The sequence below is a fragment of the Centroberyx gerrardi genome, chromosome 12 (assembly GCF_048128805.1).
Source record: "Centroberyx gerrardi isolate f3 chromosome 12, fCenGer3.hap1.cur.20231027, whole genome shotgun sequence".
NCBI lineage: Eukaryota > Metazoa > Chordata > Actinopteri > Beryciformes > Berycidae > Centroberyx > Centroberyx gerrardi.
In genome coordinates this window covers 26,653,285-26,681,132 of record NC_136008.1, presented here as the reverse complement: position 1 = coordinate 26,681,132, position 27,848 = coordinate 26,653,285, and the positions used below count along the sequence as shown (strand labels likewise).

The following is a 27,848-nucleotide window of genomic DNA, read 5'->3' as shown; positions in this document are numbered from 1 at the left end:
CTTTCAAAGCCTCTATTACCTGCTCGTCACTGTGGAACCGCTTTCTATTGCAGTGTAGAATCTACAAGGCCATCTAGTAAAATATTGCTTTAATGTGTCATCGTTGATTATAGTCAAGCCTTGCTTTGCTTTCTATGAATTCGCCCTGCCACCTTAATTTTATATGGTATTGCAAGGATTGCTTGCTATTTTCAGCTCTTCTCTTTCTTGTGCTCATTCTCACTGTAACTCCCCCTTTTTTCACTTTCCCTCTCCATCTTTGCTGCTTTTATCATCTGTTTTATTATCATTCTTTCCGTCCTCATCACCCTCCCCTTTCTCTCCATTTGCTTTGGCATCTTTGGTACTAGCTGAATTTCCCTCTTCCTCCACTTCACTCTCCTCCCCATCGTCCTCCCCATCGATCTCTTCCTTCCTCTTGCTCCCCTCCTCTCCTGACCCCTCGGTGGCCCCCTCTTTTGTTTTGGTCTTGTCTTCTTCCTGGTTACTGTTGCTACCACCGCTGTCGCTGTTATCGCTCTCTTTTGTCTTGCTATCTGACTCGGTCTCACCTGGTCCATCATTGTTTTCCTCTTCTTCCTCCTTCTGTTCCCCCCCTGAGTCTACACCATTGACTAGCTCTTCGCTGCCTCTCTCCCCCTTTCCACTCTCTTTGTCCTCCTCCTCTTTTCCTACATTTTTGCCTTGCTCCACTTTTCCATCTTTAGGAGGAGGTGTACGGTTGCCATCCTCTTTCTCTTTTGTGCTCTGGGTCTCATCAGTGTTATTGCTAGGCCCTTGCTCCTCTTTCTTAACTTCCTCTTTAGTCTCCTCAATCACCTCCTCCTTTACTTCTTCTTTTACCTCCTCCTCCCCTCCTCCATTCACCAAGTCAGGTCCTGCTGCTGCTCCTTCTTCTGATTCATTATTTGGCTCCTGGTTTTCCTTCTTCTCTTCTTCGCTGGTAGAGGTGTTTTCAGCAGCAGCTTCCTCCTTCTCTCCTGCCTTTTCATCACTCCCCTCTGTGGCTTTAGTATCTTCTGCTGCAGGTTTCTGTAACACAATACCACAGAAACAATTTATGGCTCTAACAAGCATATAATTGGATTGTTTAGAATTATTATGTAGCACCTATGGCCTATAGTTGCCTAAGAGAGTTTGGAAGCGTTTATGAGCATTTACAAATGTTGGGGCATAGAGAGTTTTGTTTTAAATTGTATTTTGGTTTTACCAATCAGCATATATAGAGGAGACTTACAGGACAAAGTTAAGGGAGAGAGGGAAGGAATGACAGGTGACACATTAGGTAAACTGGACCTGAACCCTCAACATCATGGATGTGTGCCTGCTGTGCCAAAGAATGCTGTATACAATACAGTATGTCTATACCTCTTCAGATGGCTGGTCTTGCAGGGTTTTGTCCTCAGAGTTTCCATCATCCGTCTTTGATTCCTGGTCATCTGGAAACAGAGAGGAAACAAAATAATTCCTACAGTAAATGCAAATGAAGAGGAATGAAATGTGTCACGGTGCAGCGTTATTGCGTTTCGTTTACATTACAGAACAGGGAAACAGAACTAGCGTCTTTACGTAATGTGGATGTCTGCATTTTCACCTGTAGGGGGGCTGATGTTAGAGCAAGATTGTCGCTTCTTTAAGGTGAAAAAATGGATGTAAAAGGTGTTTCCCTGTGGTGTTATTGTATATAGAATTCCATGTGTTTCATCTCAGCGTGTGATACTGTGTCTTGGTAGGGCTTGTTTAGGCCAACATAAGATAAAGGTGAAGGGAGGTGAATGATAGGTGTCCACTGATGGTGTTGTGTTTAGATATTGACTTGATACAGGTCTAAACAGACTTGTCTAGGCCAACATCAGACAAAAGTGAAGGAAAGGGAATGAAAGGAGTGACTCTTAGATAACACCAAAGATATTGCCTCTGCATTTCATCGCAATGTGTGACATTCTGTCTTGATGAGGCTCATCAAGTGAAGCAGAATGAAACCTGTCACAGTACTGTGTATGATTTAGTACTTCATGTAAAAATGTAAAAAAGAACAACAACTCTTATAATAGAATAGCCTACTTGTGTTACTGGTAAATACAGATGAATATGATGTCATATGTTATGTAAAAACCCTAATTTTGTTTTTCATTTTCTAATGTAATTTTAAAGGTTGCACAGTTCTTTCTGTGCTGACTACTTTTCAGGATCCTAAAACCTGAACATCCCAATCAAAATCCACAATATAATTTCAGAAATCCATAAAATCCATCCTATAAATACGGTTGCTTTTATTCATTCTCTAGTAACTGACTTTTTGAAGATATGCTGTCTGGATTTTATCCAGCAGCTATGACGCTTGAACAGACACAGTGCAACAGTGACACCTGGTGGTGAAAGTAAAACACACTCACACTGCTTCATACAAGTAAACAACTTCCCCAGACAATGGAAGTGGACCAGGGAGAGCCAGTAAACATTTTACAGGCTCATAGGGGAAAGAGCACAGCATGGAAGTCGAAGGTAAAGACAAGATCCAGAACTATAAATGCCACATCAAAAAAAATCAATATTTTGCTGTTCATCATCATGCTGACCATCACCTTCATCACCATTATCACCTCTGTCATCATCATTACCATTCTCATCACCTTCATCATTACTGTCATAATCATCACTCACACACAAACATCATTCAGTCCTTCTGAAGTGACTACAGATTTCTTTAGGTCCTCACCAAATTTTCTTATTTAGCAGATTCATCTCCCTTTTTGAATGTATTTAAAATTAAAGAGGTTTTGATTTCTGACAGCTGCTAATGCTCTCAGTTGTACATTTGATCGCTTATATCCTGGAGATTTATATGATTTATTGATATCTTTTGTACTAGTTTACTAGACACTATTATGGAAATACAAATCAGGAATTGTACTTTCATTATTGTATCTACTTAAAATGAACTTTCAATGATTATAACTTAGCATAACCTCGGTGAAGTTTTTACCTCGCCTGCACATGTACATTTCTGTACATGCATGTTTGAAGCTACAAGCTACAAGTTACAAGTCACTACTATGTAAGACGGCGGAATAAAAAATGCATAAATAATTGAGATGAGCCTTAATAATAGCCCACAAACTCAGTTTGTGCTACAAGACAAAATCTCACATCCCCAGAGGAAACATCTGTCAGCCTCTGTGCCATTTACTGTATGAACCCCTGCTTGAGTAAGTTTACAAGTGATGCTATGGATCCCCGTGTTTATAGGAAGACTCAATACGAGCTGCACACTCGTTTCAATTGAAGCAATCAACGCAGCAAAGCAGGTTTGTTGGAGTGCAAAATGAATACAGGGTTTTCAGTTTTCACGTGCACAAGTGAATCAAAGGCCTTGGAGTAATTAACCCTAAGCATCATAAGAGGAATACAACTGAACGCTCTGATAAACAACATAATTACACACTTGTTTTTAAACACTGGATGAGACTGAATTTTCCAATCATACATGAGAGGCAGAAGAGTGAAAAAAAAGAAAGAAAAAAAAGCTGAACAGTGTAATTAATGTCTTTAATATTAGTTTCCCTTTCTACTCACACCAGTTAAAGAAGAAATATTGCGCGCGTTGAGATTAGAAGAGTTTATGGAGTCATTTAATGCATTTCAAATGCAAAACTGATTGAAGTTTAGCTGTGGGGGGAGATGAACCGTTATGGTAATAATAATGGACTTCTTTAAGAATATTTTATGGAAATCTCCTGCATTCATTAACAGCGCGGGCCAAACGACTGGAGTGTAAGCAGTAAGCAGTGGATGAGCCGCCGCGACTCTAAACATCTTAACGTGATTTGAGGATGAGGCCCGAGCTCATGAAAATGCTAAATCAAATTAAATACAATATTTAGAATCTCTCTCTTCTTCCTCTTAATTAAATCCAGTAGATTTGGGTGCTGGCATTGGAAATGGCTGGAGAGTTTGGTGTATGTGTGTGTGTGTGTGTGTGTGTGTCTCTGTCTGTCTGTTTGTCACCCACACTTTTTCTCTCACTCTCACACACACACTTGTACACACACCTCCATCCACGGAAAAACATACACACACACATTCTTTCACTTACACATGCACACACACACACACACACACACACACACACACACACATACAGAGCGCACACACATTTCAGAAATAATGCTAGACCTCATCAGTCAGTGTGGAGTAAAAAAAAAAAAAATGGAAGCAATTGTAAGTGGATGTAATTACTCATATAAATGGCTCACGCTGCCATTCTTATGAAGGGTGGAGTTATAAATGACTGTTGTTCCGGAGAAATGTAATAAAATACAACTTGTTTATTTTTCAGTTCTCTTTGAGAAAGTGATAGCAGCGACTGAACTACAACAACCCTCTCTCTCTCTCTCTCTCTCTTTACACACAAACACACACACCTATTCTGCACCAGTGATGCTGGATTTTATCATTTGGGAGCAGATCAACAATGTTGGCTTGTAAAAAAAATTGGGACTTCTGATCTCCATCTCTACACCTCAGCTCCATACAGTAATAATGCATCGCGCTGCTTTGATCTGCTTTTCCATTTGATGTGCTTGTCCAATTCCTTTAGTAACCCCACACACGCTGGGAGACTGGATTGTGCAGTTTACACCAGGTAACGGGATGTAAATACTATTCCATTAAATATGCATGGCTTAAATTAATCAACTAAATTAATAAAACAACACATATTAGAGCAGAAACAACCCCCTGTGGTGCGCTGGTGTTCCACTGAACCCTGAACCCGCGCCATACTGTCAACAAACTGCCACAGCACATTTCTCTCCTGTATTCACTGTAGATTCACATTCTGTTTCACACTGTAGAAAGTAATGGGATCATGTGAGCAAACGTGTATCTACGGCACAATCTTCATCTCTGATATTGGATTATGAATGGGATTTATGCCAGTCTTTTCTTGTCTACAGAAGGTGAATGAATGAGATTAATATCAGCGATTCAAGGGAGTTAGAGAATAAACCAACATGTGAATAAAGCTTTCCTGTTGTTGGCTATGGGACAATGAATACATTTGCTGCCAAAAAAAAAGTGTAAATCCAGAATAAAGGAACTATACTGTATCTTTTATCTGTATCATTTATGAAATGTACATCATTCTCTTCTAATATACTGATTCAGAAGCCTTTCCACATCACCAAGAAACATTTCTGGGGAAAACAATATTGCACAGTAACATCCTTGAGTTAATGTTAGCAGAGCAGGCCGTGAATAAGCATTTTTCTTTCTTTTACACTGGGACCATGAATAGGTCTGGGGGAGAGATGTAGCTTTCAACAGCTGATGTCTATGGTGACACTGGACTGGAGAAGGCTGCTGTCCTTAATGTTCCGGGTGATACAATCTGATGAAACCATGTATTCTGGTTTCATTGAGCTGTCATGTCATTGGTCTGCAAGTGGATAGAATAAAGATGTTCTGAGTGCCAAGATACTTCTGGGAAACCTCTTATTTAATTTGTCTGAAAGTGAATTGAATAAAGATGTTCTTAGTGCTGAGATATTACTGGGAAACCATATTACTGGGGACGTTGGGTTCAGAAAGTAGACTGAAAATCTGGAAAAAAAAAATTATTATATGAATACACCCGCTAGCAAGCAATGTCTTTGATCCGCTTGCAGTTGTATGATGAGAAAATCATAAGAGCATAGCTGTTTCATATCTGTGTCCAGCATTTACTGTGCAAGGTTCTTCTGAGATAACGTCCAATTAACATCCTCAGCATGCTAAACCTGACACTGCCAGTCTGTCGTACTGTAAAGGCATAGTAAGTTATTTATTTTGCCAAAAGTCAATGTCAAAAGTCAATGTAGGGCGAGGAATGCTGAACCAAATTCAAACTTGTAACTTCAAAAGTCAGTGGGTATTTTGTTATTGTATCCTTTTTGCAGCTGGATATGAACCAAGAGACAAGATTGTACACTGTATACTGGAAAGAAGTGCTCTTCTAAATGCTTTGGGTGTCATATGGTTGACAGAACCAAGGAGAATTGCACAAGACTGGACTCCAGATTCTTTCCGAATCAATGCAAGGCAGAGGTTGTGCTACTAAATAAATACAAAGTGCTGCTTTAATGCACAATGCTATTTACTTTTATAAACCGAAGCATGGAAAAATCATTGACACGGTCTCCACAAGCCCATTCTAATTTCAGCGGATTAGTTCTGCATTGTTAAATAAAAACTAAAGCCTTGACTTACCACATAATGTATCTAAATCAGCCGTCAAAACACCGCCTGTTTATCACCATATATTGCTTATTTACACCCAGTTGATTTACCCCACTCCGCACATGGCTGAGTTACGATGAGGTATAAAACGACATGGGTAGTAACTCTGAATAGTAATTATGAAATGTCGCCACTCAGCAGTGTACTCCAGTCATTGACCAGGGTTCTGTAATAACATTTAATGACAGTATGGCCGGCCACCAACAAGCCAGCTACGCTAGATGCCCAGTTGTTATTGACTTTATAGTGATGTGACATACGGAGAAACCAACCCAACTGGTTAGTGTGAAAACTGATGACGGGAGACTTTGTCTGTCCATCTGCTTCTCTTTCTCTCTGTCTCTCTGATACACACACACGCACACACACACCATTATTCATGAAGATAGTAGTTCATGGGTTTATAAAGCAGAAGAGCATATGGAGAAGGTATAAACCTAACAATTATAAATACTGAGGTGGTCTATGACTCCACTCTCTGTCAACATTTGAAAACACAAGTTTGCAAACGTATTGATTTGTGTCTACAATTTAGTGGCAAAATTTTCACTGAAGCTAAATTGGTCTTTCACCAAAACAATTGTCATGGGTGTTGAGAACATTGAGACTGGTGGAAGCTGTGGTTAGGGCTAAAACATAAGCACAATTTTTCTTGAATGTACTGATAAGGCCACTCTATTGTGTGTGTGTGGATAATTTTTGGATAATTCCCTTGTTTTTTATCCATCGTATTTTATCCATTCCTTCCATCGTAGGGAGGAAGTAATGCTTTAACACTATGAAATTTATCATAGCAAATATGCCGAGTGTATAGCATTCTGCATGTTGTGCTCATGGTCTAGCCATCTGCTGGCAAGGTGCCTGTGAATGGATGCACGCATTAACTGAGCACAGTGAACTTTCTCAATAGTGCGGAAAACATCGCTTATGTGTAGCAAAGTGTAGTGCTGTCCTTGGATTGCACTCAAATTCATTCAAAGGAAAGCAGGAACCAAGTGTGTAACAATGTTACAGGCGGCCAGGCAGAGTACTATTTATAAAGGTCATGGATTCAACTCAATATTTTAAAAAAAGTCAAGGCGTCCCTCTCACTTTTCTCGTTGCCTGAAACCTGACTGTCCAGTGTCTTCTTTGTAGTAAGAGTTTTAGTCCAAATTGCTTTAGCCTGTATGCATTTCAAATGAAACTTTAATACCTTTTTTATTTCTCAGTATCTACAAAGAACAGATGATTACATGTCCTAAAATGCAACTGTTTTATATACAAAGGTCTTAAAGCCTTGACAACCAGTAACTTCAATAATATTCAATAATGGATATCTCATTTTGGAATGACACTCTTCATATGTTCTGATGTAGGTCGATTGGACAAAAAACAACATTGCACTGGAAATTACTTTCCTCACTTTTCAACTAAAATCTACATGCAGCTAAAAGATGATTTACATCTTTTGCGTTACCAAGAGGGATGCCATTCCCCTCTCGTGTCACCCCCCTGAAATCACCACATGTCCATGTTATGATGTACATCATGCTCTCTGTGCTATGAGTCATTTGGTCTAACACTGCGAAATGGCAGAAATACACAGCATTTGATACGTGTGAGCTACTGCATCACAGCTGACAGTGATGGACCACACAAAGCTTGCGGCTGAGGAATAGAGCAGCCAGTTGTTAATCCATAAATACTTAAAATATACAGGCGAGTCAACACACACACACACATACACACATCTACACTTAAGATCACGCATCAGTGTCAGACCAGAACCTTAGATGCTACTGGCAACACAACTACTTCAGATGCCCTCCTAAGCCCCGCTCCGAAACACCAGTAAAAAACCTGCATCTCCGCAATTGGCAGATGTTTACCCTAACCATGTATGTTGTATGTCAAAGCCACTTTAGCGTTGTGTCAGACACAAACCCGTTAGATGCTGAGGCTCCTATCTCGACGACTTCAGATGTGCTTCTGTGAGCTCAACCTCAAAAAAAAAGGAGTAAAAAACGTGTAAAGCAGGCTAGATTAGAAATGGCAGACATTAAGGAAATTTGTGTCGTTGAAAGTGTCAGACGGTGCCCTAACCCTATACTTTGTATGTCACAGCCGGCGCTGTTGTATGTCACAGCTGAAACACTTGTTAACAGATTAATGTGACAGATTAGTATAGCTACCCTGCACTTTAATCCAGTAATCCTGCATCAAAGGGTCATGAAGAACCTTTTTCTGCCTCCCCTGAAAAGGAGGAGATGAAAGGGATGGAAGAATGAAGGAGCGATAGGGAAGGACGACCGTGTTGTCTGAGATGTGACATGCGAGCACGCACGCACGCGCACACACACACACACACACACACTACAACCACACAGATCACAAAGACACTCTCTCCCTCTCTCTCTCTAAGAGCTTGACAGGAAAAAAACTAGCTTTAAACGTCATCTTGCTCTCATCCTTTGCCGCTGAGCCTCTCTTCTCGGAGACAGACACACGGTTTAAGACACACAGCCTCTTTGTGTGCGCGTCTCCTGCCTCCCAACGTTGTTTTGAAGCGTATTTCACTCTGGCAGGCGTTATAGATACATATGCTAACAGGACTAATTCCCCAAGGCAGCATCACATTTTATGACACTGGAGGCAGAAGGTTGATCTGGTTGGTTGGGCTGGAACGTACATGTGTAAAGGTCCATGCACACACACACACACACACGCACATGCACACGCACTCACGCACACACACACACACATAAAAAACAGATTTCCTTGTGCTCACATATGCAGTACTAGCAATTTCTACTTCTCTCGCATTCAGCTTAAAAAAAGACCTTCAACTTTTCCATTTCTTGAAATTAGAGTTTTGCTATCAACTTCCTTGACTTGAAATCAAAGGGACACTTGTCAGCCTCCAAATGATTTTCTATAAAAGCAAAATAATGGTGGTGGATGTCACGTGGATCTGTCATGTAGCGTAAATTGAATTGGCTCGTGCTGCAATGAAAGAGGGAAGCTGGTAAATAAAAAGGAGGCAGCGGGCTATTCAGAGCATGAGGTTTTGTTCGTTGTGTGAAGTGTATATGGGCCGTCCTTGAGGTTTTAATGACAGGACTGACAGTCACCTTGGTCTAGCTGAAACACACCATCCACTTCTTTTAGTGATGAAAGGGCACAATGAACCTTATAGAGATATAGACACTGTTCAGTGTATGTGTTTGCGTGTGAGAGAGTGACAGAAAAGGCAGAGTGTGTGTGTGTGTGTGTGTGTGTGTGTGTGTTCAGTGCCTTGCTGTTGTAAAATTGACTAGTAACAAAACTGCTGTATGATTTGAAGTCTTTGTCAGCGAATGAGCACAATCATTTCTCTCATATCATTGGATTGCAGGTTGCTGTAACTGCAGCCAGGATTCCATAGCTTACAGTAGATTTCCCATAGCATAAAAAATTCACATATCCTAGCCATAGACTAGATTTTGTAGCCTGTAGCTGTTTTGAAGCCTGGAGATTGGGTTTACGGTCTCTGCCATGTTTAAATTTTTTTGACCCAGCGCAGCCAAAGCGAGGCCGAGGGTTGTGTGCAGAGTCACAGCACCGCCTAATATTGGCCCGTAATCGGCAACCTATTAATCACTAGGAAAACAACCCTTTTTTATAACCAATATATCCCATTAATGACACAATTATTTTGAAAATCACCATAAGGACACACATTAGAAGAAGTGAAATTAGCTACTGAGACCATAACCTCTGGAGTTGGGCTGGGTTTGGAGTCTTTTTGGAGCCAGCCCCTAGCAGACAATAGAGGAATTGCCGCCTGTCGCCACTTCCTTATTCCCTTCAAAATTCACCCGTGGTTTTGGCCGCTTGACCCTAGCATGTGAATTTTGGTGATTTTTCGACAAAAAATCACAGTTACATTTATTGTATTCGCTAGAACATAGGTCATAGAAATGTTGGTAGCAGCAAACTTGCTCCACTAACTACTAACCTCTCAATATCAAATTGGTCTATCTATATAGCGGCAGAGGGGACATGAGGTAGTGTTTTCATAGGGAATCCTTACTATTCTGACAAGCCAATGAACATATCTGTGGCGTCTGCGGCCCCTAGTGTGTAGTTAAATTGTTCTAGTTGTGCACGCCTCATCTGCGGACCCTCTCTGCCACCACCATTACTGTTAAAGTATAAATTAAGCATTAAGCTACAATTTGCTATATTGGTGTTTACTGCATCGTGCCTCATCCTGCCTCAAGAAACATCATTCAAACCAGTCTAACCGGTCCTGCAACATGCTCATCTGCACCATAGTCGACCCTGCTGTGTTATTCATTTCATTTGGCTGCATCTGTATGTCATATTCAAATGATAGTTGGTGGTTAAATGCTCACCAATTTCTAAAGGAGGGCATTGGGCTTATTCTGATAGACACCAATCATGGTCAGAGTAGTCCTGCCAAGCTTGGGCACAGTTTTGCAAATCAAAAAGCCTGCTGGACTACAGTAGTGTGCCTCCTCATTAATGCATGCATGCGCAGAGTCCAGATAATCAGTAGACACACTTTCCTCTCTCTTAATTCCCCCCCCCCCCCCAATCTTTCTCTCCCTCTCTCACCGTCTTGTCTCCCTCTCTCGTTCTTCATCTCTCTCTCTCTCTCTGTCCATGTCCATTTCTCTCTTGGAGTATCGGGCTCTTTTGGTTGATTTTCAGAGCAGCAATTTGGCCCCAGCAAGGAGCCAAGGCAAGTAAAGCGCTGCTTTGATGACTCTGTGTGGAGTGATTATCCAAATGAAAGGCAATTATCCAGACCCCACCCATCCCTCTACCCTTCAATCCCTCCATACCTTTTTCCACCCTGCGCTCCACCATCTCGACCGCTCTATTCATCACATTCAAGCTATTTGATTCCACCTCTACTCCCCTTTCTTCTCTTCTCCTTTTTTCATACCCTCTCCTCCCTCATCTCCTCTCCTCTATTCTCAATTTGGCCTCTCTTTTTACCCCCTCTTCTCTTCCCTTCTCTTTCATCCTCTCCTCTCGTTATGTCCTCTTTTTCTCTACACCTGTCGACCCCATCCTCTCCTCTTTTCTCTTTTTATTCATCTCTTTTCCCCCTATTCCCTCTGCTCTCTTCATCTCGTCTCCTCTTCTCTCTTCTTAAGGGAGACATGAAAAAGAACTGCTCACTAGGGCCTTTTAAGAATGAGCACACTGAGATAGACAAGAACAGTCCTATTTCTATTTTGAGGTCAGCAAGAATCGGTGGTTATGTACAAACTGAAAAGGAATATGTATTTTTAAATTACTCAGAGCCACTAGGGCCAAGCTGGACCAAACATAACAGAGAGAAAGGAGAAAGGGATTTACTTGTTTCCAAAGAGCATCATTTCGATTCTGTGCTTCAATATTCAGCACTTGTGTGTAAAAACATAACCATTAAGAGTACAGAATACACCAGGCAGGGTGTCCTGTTGGCTAAGTAGGCTAAGGCAAATGTCCTTGTCACGTATGAGGTTTGAATTCACTTCATGACCTTTGCTGCCTTGCCTCTCTCCTGCCTTTGCTGCCACTCACCGCTGCGCACAATCTAATGAAGCAGAAATGTCAGAAGCTTTACGATACACCACAAAGAAACAGCTGTATTGCTTGAGTTACGCTCAGTCTGGATCCCCGCAGCCGATGGACAGTGAATAATGGGCACTGGCACATACACAGACAGACACACACACACACACACACACAGACCTCCCTGTCACAACACAGTCAGCGCAGAACAGAGGCAGAATCTCAGGTTACAAGGTCACTCTGTCTCATTTTCTTTTCTTCTTCCTCTCTCTCCTCTGTCTCTCATCTGCCTGTTTGTCTCTACGCCTCTCTGACTGTAGATCTCTCTTTCCCTCTGCCCCCCCCTCCCTCTCTCTGAAATACCTTTATAACGATATGACACCTTTATAAAGATCTTTTGTTTTCGTTCCAATGTTCCAGCACACCAGAGATCTAAAGTATGGGTTTCATGCTGCGTTCTTTCCATAGCCACTGCCAGTCAGCCAACTTTTTTGGCTGTCTTCCTTAGAATGGGATGTGCTTACCTCAGACCCAGCCAGGATTCCTCAAAGGGAAACTAACACCAAAATCATCTATGTGCCATTGTAAATCACTAAACAGAGATGATATTGACTCTAAGTTGCTACTGGGAAGCTCAACTGGACAAATATGATCACAGCACAAAACTTATTTGCATTTGGAAAGCTAATGGGCACAGCGCTAATTTGCTTTTGGGAAGCCAAATGGGCAACTATAATTTCAGCACTTGTTTGCTTTTGAGAAGCCAAATGAACAAATATAATTTTGGCATCGATTTGCTTTTGGGAAGGCAGTGAAAAAAAAGAAATAAAGATGCCTTTGGGAAACCACGGCCTATCTGCTAGGCAACTCTTCCCCCAGCATTAAAAAAGAATCTGCTTGCCTCAAACTCCAGCTGGCTGCTCGCATACAGGCTGTTCAGCACCATGGACAGAGACAGAGAAAGACTCAAACTCCACTCTTGACTGTTAGACCATCACTGTGACCCATATTGTCGTGCAGTTACTGCATTACTTGCACTGCACCCTAGCTACTAAGCAAGAGCATGTTCATTGTACAAGTGACTATATTTGGCAGCAGGCTTTCCAGGTCAAATGGTGAAGGGTGGCAGAGTATTTGATATGCTCTCTAATCCATTCAAACAATCTTGTCAAATGCCTGATCTTGTTGTCTGATCCGTCTGTCTGTTAATTTAATCTATGGTCAATGTCACCCAAGGGGACCAATAATGCAACCTGGTTCTCTATGCCTGTAATATGACAAGCCACACAATCTAATGTACAGAGGATTTTGAGGTGACATTAGATGTCACAAATAAGCTCTGAAGTGTACGCGCACACACACACACACACACACACATCCTTTCCCTCGTTTGATGCAAAATGCCAGCTCCCCTGAACCACAGACACAATTCTCCACGCTGCTTTGGGCTTCTGCTGTCATCTCTGCTGCCAGAGAAGAAAACAGGCTACATCTATCATGAGCCACGGGATGACGTAATCTGGTTCATGCTGCAGTGGGAGCTACAGCATCACCACATATCTGCAGGAACTCAGTATTTCTTTAAGAGTAAACTTTTCAAAAATTGAGAAAAATATGTTGTATGTAAGTTGCCGTTGGCACTCTCATTTTACATCGTACAATGCAAGGCATGAAAATGAAAATGAAATGAAAATGAAACATTTCCCACATGTGGAGGACAATGTCAGCTGCCAATTAGCACAAAAACAAAGCTAAATTGGAGGTTTGGAGTTTGGAGGTATGGAGTTTCTGCAGGACATCATTCTAGATTTATCAAAAGCCCAGAAGATGATGTAATGTGTTTCATGTAACAGTGTCTTACCAGAGTGTTATCATACTAGACTAGACTATTTCCAATATTTCCTGCAGAGCAACAGTGCCACTAAGTGGCCATTTGAGAATGCAGCAGGTTACATAAGCTTTATGAGGCCAGGCATTACATCATCCCCCATATCAAAGGGAGATTTCACTCAAAATGTCTTGACAAGGTTATTTTTTTAAAGTTGTCTTCACACTGTCATCCTGTCATCCCGTCAATTCTTTGGTTTTTCGTGATGATCTTAAAGCGGTATTTTCACCACACATTAGGGTTCTCACTTTCTGAAAATTCAAGAAAGATCAGGAAATACGTTGCAATACATTGCAAGGACTTACTATATGATATTGTGCCATTGTTGTGGGATGTCTCTTTAAAAAGGAATGTTTAATGTACACGGCACATATCTCCCGCACAGATGGAGGGCACAAGCACATGCAAGCACACACGCATGCATGGAGACACACACACACACGCCTGGACACAGACATATGCACTGGAACATGCTTTCACAAACACACACGCACACACACACATATATACACACAAACTCTCTCCCTCTTACACACACACAGATAGCAATGCACATAGACATACATGGACAACAAATGGTGAAGATGAATGGTTGGGTTCAAAGGAGATAATACGGGGCAGCTACAATGGCCTATTAGGCGGATAAATGTTACTCTTGGTCTCAGTGTAGCAGATAGGGTTGGGAAGCTGACTGTCAAAATACAATATGTTGCAGATTACTGTTAACCTGTGTAACCATTTTTACATTTTAAAAAGGTGAGTCCGCATGCTCCTATATCACCATCACATCCCTTTGTAAGGCAAAGAGCTGCATGAGGAGATGGGAACAGGGATGACGCAGAGGGTAAACTAATTACACACCGTTTTATTGCAAAATAGAGTTTACCGACCTTTTTAGGTTGACATAAATATTTATGATATCAATTTGAAGTCAGATCATAGTAAGTAATATCAAGTTATATGAGGATAGGGAAAGGAGAGGAGTAAGCAGGCTAATTAAAGCAGAGATCCAAAAGAAATACAATACTGTTTTGTCATTTGTTTTTTTGGCTCGCTCATAGCACCGTCCTCCATCGTTGAGCAGTCGAAAATACGAGTAGGGGGTGGGGAGCTTTTGTTACAAAACAGAGTACGGGATGGACAGTGAGTTTTGAAGTGAGCCAGAAATCTGAGCACCTGGTGTAGTAATCGTTGAGTCATTGATATTGAGCAACCCTGTCAACACCCTATAACAACCCTATCAACACCCTGCAGATATATTATGGTCATTTTGTGCTATGGGGCAGTAAGAATCTTATTTATTGCCCATTGCTTTTCTGAAAATGGAATAGATTTCTCTTTATATTGGTTGTTTGCTTTATGATGACACTAACTGGAGGTCATGGTTTAGCCACCTTACCACTACATCGCTGGTGGAGACTGAAAGCTGCCGGGTCTGAGTTTTCAGAAAGAATTTGGGATCAAGCGTATATACAGCTTTGTTACACCAAAGAGCCATTACTCTGTCACTGTTTTTAAGTGTTTTTTCACAGATGTACTTTCACATACAATTCAGTGTCAGTTAGTCAATATGTTGATACAATACTGCCTGAAGGAGAGAAGGTCACACCTGCTTAAAATTGGAATTGGAGTGTTCATAACATCAGGAACACCTTCCTAAGTTGCTCTCATACAGCTTAGTCCATTGCAGCTATTATGCTTCGGTTAAAACAAAGCACATATCCAGGCTCCAAGGTGACAGCAATTATTTAAATTACAGGGGCTTATGTTCACAAGAATGGTATTTACTTCTATTGAGATTTCAAAGATATCACCTCATAAGCGATGGGAATGTGTAACTGTTAAGTGGAAATAAAGGTGAAAAAGATTTCTTCACCTTTTAAACCATTGTTTTGAGAAGTCAGTGCTTAATAAAGGCCTTTATGCCTAAAAGGTTATGATTATTGTAACCTTTTTCAAGTTTCTAATGAAGTGACATTCAGGCAAGCTTCATTAAATGGACATTCAGCTGGTGTAAGGTTCTCTCTCTGAGGTTAATTACAAGCACAAAACCCTGTTTTCACTCTAGCTCCAGAGGTGAATCACCCATACTGGACCCAATCCTCTAACAAAAGGTTATCCTACTAAATTCTCACACTCCATTCCACTGTGATCAGTTTTCTAGCCAAGCTGTCTCTTTGGGTAAGGTTCAGTGATGTCACTGTGTTGTCTCTGTTTTTTTTATGCTGACTGATGTTTTACCTGTCTGTACAACAAATCTCCCATCTGGGAAAAAGTAATGTTGAACTGAATTGAACTGGCAGTTTGATTGAAGAATAAGGTGTGCAGTAAGGCTGACATTACACCAAGAAACATACTCAGTATCTACTTTCACACCCTTGAATCTAAGGTGATGATGATGCTCCAAAACCACAGCCTTACTATCGGACTTCATCTTCAGACAACAGGAAGCTTGTACGGATGTTAGGTCTTAGGTATCACCACATTTCATCCCATTCCTTTCCATCCCATTGCATTCATTCCTGCCTACCATTGTCAGAGACGCCGAGGGACATGCTCAGTCCACTCCTCTTCTTCCTGAGGGAGATGAGTCTGGCCTGAGAGATCTCTCTGACGATGGAGGACAGGTGTTCCTTGTTGTTACCACTGTGGGCTGGAGGAGAAGTCTTGGAGTCTCCTCCGCTGTCACTGCACCGTACCATGGACTTACTCTGGTGGAAATGGAGGGAAACATACACAGTATGTACAAACTATTAGGACCATCTTCCTAATATTGAGTTGCAGACCCTTTTGCGCAATCCACATCTCAATTGCCTTAAAAATCCTTCTCTAACTCGTCTGCTTCTCTTTATCTACATCTTCTCCTTTGTGACTGGTATATATTTAATAAAGGAATTTAAGGGAAGGATAATGAATCAATGTACTTCAGGAAAAGGTTAAGTATCCCTAATATTTTGTACAGTCAGTGTATAATGTGCATGCAATTTAGAAAAGGAAAACAGAGACTGAATTGATACAAAAGGCATATAATGTTCTTACATTTCCATTTTGCTTTGAGAATCTGTAAATGGGCGGTAGAGAGGAGGCTTTTGTTCTGAAAAGACAAAACAGAAAAACTGAATTTTGCATACATTACATTATATATACATAATACAGTAGTGTCTTAAGGAATGTGCTGCAATGACTAATTGACTGACAACACAGATTGCTGAACATCTTAAAGGAATAATACCCAAAAATGAAAATTCTGTCATCATCTACTCACCCTCTTGCCAGTTGAAACACAGGTGAAGTTTGTCCATATAACACACAGGGAGGTTGCCAGCACAACTCCATAGCAGCCTTCTCCAAAACAACTGAAGGCAGTGGGGACCAGTTCTTCAGAGTTCCAAAAAGACCTATATTTACACCATAATTTAGTGCAAATCTTAACTACAGCTGATTGATTAGCAACAAATAATGGTGTATAGGTCTTTCTATTCACAGTGTGATTGTTTGGCTGTTTTTGTTTTGGAACTCTAAAGAACTGGTCCCCATTGACTTCAGTTGTTTTGGAGAAGGCTGCTACGGAGTTGTGCTGGCAACCTCCCTGTGTGTTATATGGACTAACAAATTTCACCTGTGTTTCATTTGACATGAGGGTGAGTAGATGATGACAGAATTTTCATTTCTGGGTGAACTATTCCTTTAAATTAGCAATGGAATACTTTTTCTACAGTATAGAACTGAAGTGCATCTGAGAATGAAAAACTGCAAGGGCACATTATAAATGTGAGGCTTCAACAGCTGCACTGTCATGATTACTGATAACATAATTATGCTTCTATCTATCTTACAGCCAATGGGATATGCAGGAAACTTTTTGAATTGTGCAATTTTAGCAACGTTTTGAATTCTGAAAATGTGTGCATACCTTTATGTAAATTGTGCATGGGACTTTTATTCATATGCCGCAAATCCTCCCCCTTTTACAAAATAATTTTGGTGCTAAGGGCTGTAGCTTTCTAACTAGAGAGGAAATATTAACCCTGGAGGAGTAATTAAGTGCTGCACAGCAACACATACAAACACAAACTAAACATGGTTTCCAAGAACCATCCTTGGTAGCCATAGTGTTCTGTTTTTTTATTTCCACAACTCTTTCATACAGCAGGACACTAAATGTTACTTGTAATGTTTATGCATGGTCATGTTCTTGGATAATTTGATTATGAATTAATTGTTTAAGTAATTCATTCAATGTGTATGAAGATATGATCATGACTATTATTTTCAATTTTTAACTTCTTTATCAATTTGCACAATTTCAAGGTTTTCTTGTATATATCTGTACTGAAGGATAGATATGAGCGTAGGTAACAAGAGAAGAAATACAAAATTCTGAAGCTATTAAAGCTCAACCTATGATTATTGCATTGATTATCTTTAGTAATGGTGTGTGTATGTGCATATATGCGACCAGCCTATGATGTCTTCCAACTAGGGATGGGATGATATGCTTATCTCACAATACGATTCGATATGGGGTTCACAATTCGATACAACCACAACACGAATAAATTAAAGTTCAGTGACAACAAAGTCTGACTGTGCAGAATTCTGTTTATTTCTGAGCCACAAATCATTCTAGCAATGGCACTGGCTTGCTAGAATGTAAACAATTTAAAAATGTCATTCCAAAGTGCAATTAATATAATTTGGATGGAGAGCTTGTGAAATTGTGATGGTCAAGCGTCTCATTTGTGATTACTACAGCAGAATAAAATGGAGCTAATATCACGATTTATTTCTGCCCCACGATACGTATTGTCACATTTTTGTATTGCAATATATTGAATTTCGATATATCGTCCCATCCCTACTTCCAACATACTATACTATACTGTGAAGCTGTCAGTCTTTACACTACATGGTACAGTGTTTCCCCTATAATTGTACAGGCCTGGCGGGCCGCCAGGCCAACAAGAGCCCCCGCCAGGCCAAAAAAATATTTTTTTTAATGCCAAAAATAACGCCAAATATCCATTCATTCGGAAATCAATAATCATTTGTGATTGGGAGCCTCTGTGCGGCACTGCTCCGAAACGTGAGTCAACTTCTGTGTCGTTGCCTGGGAAACTCTTGACGCGATGCGTGCCACTGCTATCACACCGTGTCCTAACTGAATGTGACGCGAGCGAGCTGTGGCGATCTGCAATTTCAATAAAAACTTTTATTTTGGTTTTGAAGCACCGTTTTACACACCCACTTATTCACCCAATCGATAGCCGGCATTCACCTCTCCTGTTCCCGTCCAACCCACTCCCTTCCAAGTAACTATGGCGTAGCCAAAAGCTAAGGCTACGTTCACACTGCAAGTCTTAGTGCTCAATTCGGATTTATTGCTCAGATCCGATTTTTTTGTTTGGCTGTTCACATTATTTTTTAAATGTGGCCAATATCAGATTCCAGTGTGAACTGGTCACGGTCCTGAACTGACCTGCATGCGCAAAAGAACAATAACAAAGACGTCACATGCAGCACGCTGTCGTACGGAAGTAAACATGGAGGCCACTGAAGTCAGCGTTTACGGTTTCATTTATAAGTTGATGTGCAGTGGAAGCCAGCAAATTCGTGAGCAGATGACAACGAGGACGAGGATGAGGAGAAAGAGAGACAAATTTTTAATTATGCCTTTTTGTGGAGCAATGGCTGCTACTTCTGTACGGAGGTGTGTGTGGATGTGGAGTCGGAGCCAGGAGTGGTGGGATCGTGACGTGAATAGCTTCACTGAAACAGATTTCGTCCAAAATTTCACCCCAAATACTTAAGAGGTCTAACACCTCACTGTCCCTCCACTGACTACCTCCATCGCGGCTGTCTTCCATGTTTGTATTCACCGAGTGACTCCCGCCAGCGCAGAATTGTGACGAATGTCGATCTAGAGTGACGTAAAAGACGCATGAATTCCGATATGACTGTTCAGACTGAGGTCGTATTGCAAAAAATCAGACCTGTATCTGATTTAGGACCACATATGAAAGTGGCCCAAATCAGAATTGAAAAGATCAGATTCCATGTGATTTGTGCTGTTCACGGATTTGGGCCACTTCTGCCTGCAGTCTGAATGTAGCCTAAGATGGCGACTCACCACAGGGAAGAGGCAGGGTCCGCCCCGCAGTGTCAGCGCCCCTTGCGCTGGGGTTAAGTCCGCGATCGCCTACGAAGCCGACATCCTCCAGTTCCGAGGGAAAAACGGGATTACACGCCATCCGCATCGCCGCTAAAAGCACCGTCTTTTCAGCTGCACCGGCCTCTCAACTCCGTGCTGGCTGAATAAAGTGAGGTGACCTAGACTTGAGGTAACTCCGGGTTGGGCCGGAGCTTTCATCAAAGCTGGTTTATTTTGGGAAGTGGAATTATTTTGGGGATTACTTGTGAATATTTATTTTTGTATTCTAAAGGAACTTGCATCTATTTTATTTTTGGTCATAAGTAAATTCTGGAGTGGAATTACTTTTTTGTTGAGCTTTGGACTCTTTTCTTTAACTGTCTTGAACTAAAGAATATTCTAATACAAATGGTGGACAATATCAGACTCCTTGTGTGTGTGTGGTGATTTTGTTTAAAGAATATTCATTTTGTCTATGGTTGCTGGTTTCAATTGTTACACAGGTTTTCCTGGGTTCATGACATGTTTGATAATTTCATGGGTCCATTGTGGGAGGTTTTGACTCTTGACAGGCTGCAAGGAGAGCACTTGGGGGCCTGCATGAAGATTTCAATAAATGGGCTTCCTGTGGCAAAATTTCCATATCATGATGCCATGGTGAAATTTTTCTCCAAGCCAAGGAAGATAAAGTGCAGCAATGAATCATGCACACTGTGTTCATGATGTGCTAATGTTTTGCAAAGGTCATAGGTTACACAGCTTATTTTTATGCAATAAATGCAGCTTATTAAGTCATCCTCTCCTTGTGATCACTTTGTTTTAAGTCTTGAATATACCGAGCGAACAAAAATTTGAACGCAAATATAAATTGCAGACCGCCTGCTGCGCCATCTGACCGAAGCCGACCACGCCAATATGCCATCCCGCGCGCCTCGTCTGTTTAGGGTTTTTTCGGTGCGTACCACCAGGCCTGAAAAAAATTCTAGGGGAAACACTGTGGTACCTACCCAGTGACCCTCCTCATTCCTCTGGGCTTGGTGAAGAGGAGGTCACTGTAGGGCAGCTTCTTAAACTTCTCTCTGCCCACAGCCACGTACAGCTGGCCGCTCTCCAGCTGCTTCCCCTCAGTCATCTGGTGGCCTTCATAGGTGTAGAGGCTACAATGAACACACACACACACACACACACACACACACACACACACAAATTCCCCCACTACTTTGTTTTTCTATCATGTGTTTGTGCTAAAATGTGTTAATTGGTCAAAACAAGAGGCACTTGCGCTGCCTAATGTCCCGCCATAATTACCATAACATGTTAAACATAAACAGTTATGCTAATGAGATTATTAATTAAGCAAATTAATCCATTAAATATATATTTCTGTCAACATACTTGTATTCACATAGCACAGGGGTGGTATTGATATGAACTCTGTATCTTAAAGCATTCAAGAGTTATAGTCATTTTAAGAAAATATTGTTTTCCTTCATTAATATGCACATTTATGCCACAAGGTGCTCCAGAATCTAATCAGATCACCTACTCTATAGCGGGAACCTGTGGTGTCAGTATAAAGTTTCTATCATGTATTGTTCTGGAGTTCACAAAAATATGTCTACACACAGACAGGCAGACAGACACCACCAATTACTGTAAACATAATGTCTGGCATGCCATATACCGTGGTGGTGGGACATAAAAAAAGCAAATGCACGTACATATCGCTCCATTTTTCAATCATACCTCCGTACACCCCCCAGGACTCTCAAGCCCATCTTCTCAGTGATCATCTCCAGTATTCTGTCAAACTGGCCGAGCATCCTCTGGTGGATCAACAGCCTCAACGCTGGGTTCAACACATCGCCATTCGCTACCACACTAGGGAAGGAAAACATATAAGGGTTGAAGGAAAACACTTATTACACTTAGTATGAGGTTGCAATGTACAATGGTTGAGGTGTGCAGGAGGGCAGGGTGTGACACTGGATTTGAACTTACAATATTGGACATGGCTCCTTGAGGGGTTTCAGGAATCTAGCTGACACAACAATTCGACTCTGGGGCAATGGTCTAATCTGGGAAAAGATGGAACAACAAGAAAGAGGTACTTACAAGGAGTGCATGTGACATACAGTTGCTCAAAAATCATTCATGTGCCTGACTTTTTGCACGTTTCCATTCAACATACATTCATTTGGGATAGTGATAGTTATTGTGACAGGTGTCTCAACAGCACAAAACATGTACAGACTGACCAAGCTGTGTTTGGCTGAATGTGTTTGTTCATACAGTATGTATTAAAAAAAAAAGTTGAATATATTGTTTTGTAATTTGTTTTGGTATCACGACATATGAGGATATGTGGAAAATTCAATAAAGACATAAACACATTCTGTTGAGATTGTGTGACATCAAAGAAAAACCTTTTTTTTTTCCCTAAAGAGAAGGAGAATAAACTATTGTCCAAGCTGACAGATTCCGTCTCTCATCTCTATGGCGATAACGAACTAGAGAATGAGCCCTCTGTAATCCTATGGGGTTATGAGGTTGCAGAGAGAGAGAGAGAGCACTGCCTGTTGTGTCTCATAACACCTGGGAACCCACTGTGACTATAAAGACGTTGATCCTGGGAGAGAAAGAGATAAGGGAGGAGGTATATTAAAAGTCTTCTGGGGTCTATAATGCACCCTAGCAACAGTACGAAAAGAACTTTATAGAAAAAAAGAAGGCGTGGGACATAACCTGAGTTACAACAGTAACAAGATTATAGAAACAAGACGCATGGGTAATAATTTGAGGTCACAGACATAGATCATGCTTCCTACAAAAGAGGAGGAGGTAAACACCTTGAAAAAAATCAATGTGGATAGCATAGTGGATCATCACAAATAAATATACCCTAATGTACATCATTTCTGGTCTCTTGCGAGTTTCAGTGATAAAATAATGCAAGGGCACTTCTTCTATCTTTATATTAACCTGTTGAATTTAACAAGTTTAAAAGCAGAAATTACAGTAATAAGACAAGGGATGGGTCTGCCTCTAAAGCGTTATTAGAGTATGTCTGTGTAGATTCATCTCAGTCATCCAGGTAGTAAGATGTCCAAAAAAACAACAAAAAAACAAAATCCACTGGACTTAAAATGAAGAGTTGGAGATGGATGACAGATGAGTGGTGAAATGTCTTCAACTCTTCATTTTAAGTCCAGTGGATTTTGTTTTTTATTTGATTCTGTTTTTTATTTTTTTTGGACAGTTATTAGAGTATTGGCACTCTTGTTGTATTGACTCATGCCACATGGCTCATTTTAGATGCCCTCTTACTGATTCCACTCTGCTAATGGTGCTGCTAAGGCTGACATGCAATAGCCTATAGCTTATACAAGCCTAATGATCAGACCAATAACAGGTCCCATTATACCCCTCCTCTCATATGAGGCAGAAGGAAAGAGGCTCCACAGGTGTAGGCGAATACCATGTACTTTCAATGTCATGCGTTTGAATGTAACACTCTCCCTCCTCAATTATTCCTTCCACTCACTCTACTGTATATTATCCCATAAATTAGGAAAACCATTAACACAATATTTCAAAACTATGGAGTATAGAAACAAGTGTATACGCAAACTACTTGAAATATGGTTACTCTGTAATTGCAGGGGGTGCCATTCCTGGCTTGGTTTTGGTCCACTCATCTCCTATAGGGCAAAGCCAGTGCTAATCATTCCTAACGTAATGATTTTGTTATGGTTTTGTTATTATACACCTGGGCACTACATCTTCGTTAGTGGTGGAAATCCCTATGACCATTTTTGATCTCTCATAAATGCTCCATTGTTATTAGACTAACATCACTGTCTATTCAAACCTGCTTGAAGTGCAGCCTCTCAAGTACATCCAATCAAACACAGAAGGAGCAGGATCTAGCATAAAACAAAAAAGCCACCATTACTGTGAAGCAAGGACAATCATTAGCGGGTGGGCTCTGAGTATAAGCCATGGGCAAACCAGTTCTGTTTCTTTCTAAAGCAATCAGGACAACATGAAACAACCAAACTTGCCAACCATCCAGCGAGCTAAGAGGAGTTCTGCTGTAGAGTGGAACCTCCAATCTACACAATCAGCCAGGTTTAAGGAGGGGAGTGAGAGGGAAAGCAGGGCCCTCCTAAACTAGATTGGCTCTTTTAATGCTTGCCAGTTAATCACAACAGTAAAAACAAAACCTCAGGGTTATCTGTGGTGAATATGCTGCTTGTTAGGGGATGGGGAGACAAAAGAAGAAGAACACATTGAGAAATTATTGGTTCCCTTTTTGCATGATTAACATGTTGTTGGATTTTTTGCAGAAACCTCGAACCCCTAACTTTTTGCCATTTTTTCAATAGTAATTTATTAACAGTGATAATTTGACAATCTGTGAAAAATGCCTAATAAACCTAGGACAAAGTTTAACTGTTGATAATACATTACACAAGTAAATAGAATGTCAATATCAACCAGCTTTTCTTAGAGGGGACAAATGACCTTTTGGATTTGTAGGCTTTATGCAGGTCACCGATGTCATAAAACTCGAACTTCCAAGGTTTACAAGAGTTTTTCTAAGGCAGACATAAATCAAAAAAAGTATGACGCGAATGTCATCCTTTAAAGGTCAGTGAACGGTTAAGGTCTCATTCATCAAGGCGGGAGATCAGTTACATGGTCTTTTGTGTCGTAGAACTTGTCTGCTTAAAAAGGACTTGTGAAGCATATTCACATAACGCAGTATACCTTGACGTCACGCCTCAGGATTTGTGATGTGTCATGTCCAGAATGTAATAATAATGCTCATGATTTATGAATGTCTTAAAATCTCTATTCTAAAAAGAGACCCAGAATTTTGGAGGTATATTTCAGACCTGCATATGATGTGAATATGATTTCAAAAGGTTGATTAATCTTGTATGACGCTTACAGTAAAACAGCCTCAACAATGGACAACAATGGACAATGTTCCTTATGTTTTTTTCAAGTATTCAAAGTGTACTGACTATTGTTTCACCTAGATTTGGTATATTGTGTGCTAATATACATATCTGTGCCTTCCCCTTAGAAAATTAAATGATATAACTCAAAAAAGGTTAAAAGTCGCCTCTCATCTGAAAAGAGGACCTGTAGTTGACTTTCAAAATAGACAAGCCTGTGGGCTACGTGACTTTAAGCCGCTCTCGTTTTGGCTGTGACTTTGTAGCTGGTGATTAAAGATGCATTCAAGGAGGGATGATTATGATCCATGAATTAATAATGCATGGCCACTGAGACGACAACAAAGTGATTCTTCACAGACAACAATAGAGGGGAACGACTAAACATTACACCTCGCTTAAATGATCTTTCTAAAAACCTCTACTCACCGCAGGCGGGGGAAGGAGTGCAGAGGTTTAGCAGCCACGAAAAAGGGTATAAGGTATTCTAAAAGCTCCTAAATCCTCATGTATCTTGCATCTAGTGGCAGTTTCAAATGTTGCAAAGTAGGGTTGAGTAGGGATATTGTAATGGAAAACTTGTCTCTCAAGTGGCTGTTAAATCGTTTCTTTAACTGCTGAAAATAAAATAAAAGCTATGCAGTAAAATAAAAGCAATTCAAACAATTACTTTCCAGGGTAGAGGAACAGAACATCAGTAACTCATGCAGACTTCTTTGATGGCTACTTAAGTGTCTATGATTGATTAGTCGATCTTTCTCAAAGAAGCAGCCATACAGCGTGAATAGAGGAGAACTAGCAGAAGCAATATTACTTACTACTAAACCTTAGGAAAGCTTATTCAAGAAGCTGGAAACTGAGAATAAGTGCACCATGAGGACTTTCTCCAATGTATCTGTGGCTACATGTGTGTGTGAGAGAGTAAGTGAGTGAGTGCGTGAGTGAGTGAATGAGTGAGTGCGTGAGTGAGTGAGTGAATGAGTGAGTGTGTGAGTGAGTGAATGAGTGAGTGAGTGAGTGAGCGAGTGACTGACTGACTGACTGAATGAGTGAATGAGTGAGTGAGTGAGTGAGTGAGTGAGTGAGTGAGTGAGTGAGTGAGTGAGTGACTACTGACTTGCTGACTTACCTGCATTGGAAGAGTCTGCATCATCCTCTTCTTTCTGGAGCCAATCTGTAGGTAACTACAAGCACAATGTAATGAAAAGTGATGTAAAGTTAACCATGCACAACAGTCTGACTTCAAACTCAATTCTATTACAAAGCTATTTAATATGGATGTGACTTTATTGACACACAACCCATTCATTCCTAGTAGAAGATTACCATTTTCCTGTTTTGTCCCTGCTTTTGTGTGTTCTTGACCATATCCTCAATTTTATTACTGATACATTTTTAACCCTTTTAATGACAATGTATTGCCATAACTTCAAGTCTGAAACCTGGAGGCACACAAATCTAATATCTATGACCGATAGATGTTAGGTTCAGGTCAAGAAAGACATTTCAGCTTATGTGGTCTCAGGCCAGGACAATCTACTATCATCAAAGCAACCATAAGCTCTTGTTTTGCACACTTTATATTTTATTTTATTTCAAACACAACGTGAAGTTAAAAGGATATTTCATGAATAGGTGTAGCTGTTATTTAAGCACCAGTCAACCAAAGGGGAATATCAAACAAAGTGATTCAGTATTAAGATAGCTAGGCTTAGACTATGCATAACATTATTGATGTTCAACAACATCAGAGACCCCGGTGCCAGCCAGTCATAACTCCTGACCGCCCCCACACACACACACACCCCCACACCCTGCACATGACTCAGACCTGGACTTGGACCCTAGCCCCTCAGAGCCCCCATTATTTCATTTAGGTGTTTTGAAGCCATTGTAGAAGTCCCACAACCCTGCATTAAGCATGCATTGGTAGGACCAAACAGCTGGTGACTATAATACATTCTATCAGTAGCATAGTGGAGGGGGGTATACAGTAGTCTACCCACCTGTTTCTCTGGATTTTTAAAATAACCGCCACCCACACCAGTTACCTATATTGGAAGGCAGGGTGACAACATACCCACCTGTTGCCAGAACACCTTCCCACTCATATACTAATTCACCGCTGTATGTTATTAATAGCTTGCTGCACAAATCGCATTACCTGTAAGTCTACCTATTTTTAGGCCTGGGTGCTGTGACTCTAGACCATGACTCAATGAACAGGTCTGACGCTCATTTGCCTTTTTTTGTAGCCTGTTGGCAGATTAATTAACTTGTTGGCAGATTAATTAACTTGTAAAAGAGTTATAGTGTGTACAGCGAAGTCCTATGATGACTTCGAAACAGTTTACAGGCAAACCCTCCTGAGGGCAAACTGTAAGCTAACATTTAGAGCTTTTGAAGTGATAGTTGGTTTAATGAACTCGTCACTCACCGCTGCCTTGCCCATTTAATAGACCAGTCTTACGAAGCTATTAACGCACACTGGCATGTTCAGTAGAGTACACATTGAAGCAAACATTTTAAGTGAAAACTATTAAATAAAACGTTTACTCTTACTCCAGTTTCTTGAACTTCTCCCTCCCGGCAGCGACGTACTGCTCCCCGCTCTGCAGGCTCTCCAGACAGTCCACCTTGTGGCCTCCTCTCGGCGTGTAGATGTTCCTCACCGCTCCAAACGACGGCTGCACGCCGCCGGTCACCTCCCTCAGCAGCGTCTCGAAATTGCACACCCTCTTTTGGTTAATCACTAACCGGCGAGCCTCGTAGTAAGGGTCGCCGTTTCGGTACATGAAAATGTTCTTCACGACGGGCTGCGAGAGAAAGTTCGGCTTTTCCGAGCTCATCCCTGTGCGTAAAAGGCGGGCTGCGGGCGCGACGGCGAGCGGTCTTTGAAATAATAATAAACTCACAATAAGATGATCCCAAGCGGGACGAACGGTTAAAGGCCATTATAACAATATTGTAGCTCTTCCATCCTGCGCAAATGTTAAAAGGCTGAGAGGAG

At 41.0% G+C, this 27,848-nt stretch overlaps 1 protein-coding gene across 1 annotated transcript; it reads right to left on the bottom strand.

Moving 5' to 3' along the window:
- Window positions 1-240: 240 nt before the first annotated feature.
- Window positions 241-27,687, bottom strand: LOC139911932 (uncharacterized). The gene is made up of 10 exons (XM_071899563.2): window positions 27,401-27,687; window positions 25,968-26,022; window positions 21,873-21,949; window positions 21,618-21,752; window positions 20,879-21,028; window positions 16,760-16,814; window positions 16,251-16,431; window positions 1,369-1,439; window positions 676-1,032; window positions 241-585 (listed from the first exon to the last, which is right to left on the bottom strand). The coding sequence occupies exons 1-10, from the start codon at window positions 27,685-27,687 to the stop codon at window positions 241-243; spliced, it is 1,713 nt and encodes a 570-aa protein (XP_071755664.1).
- Window positions 27,688-27,848: the final 161 nt, after the last annotated feature.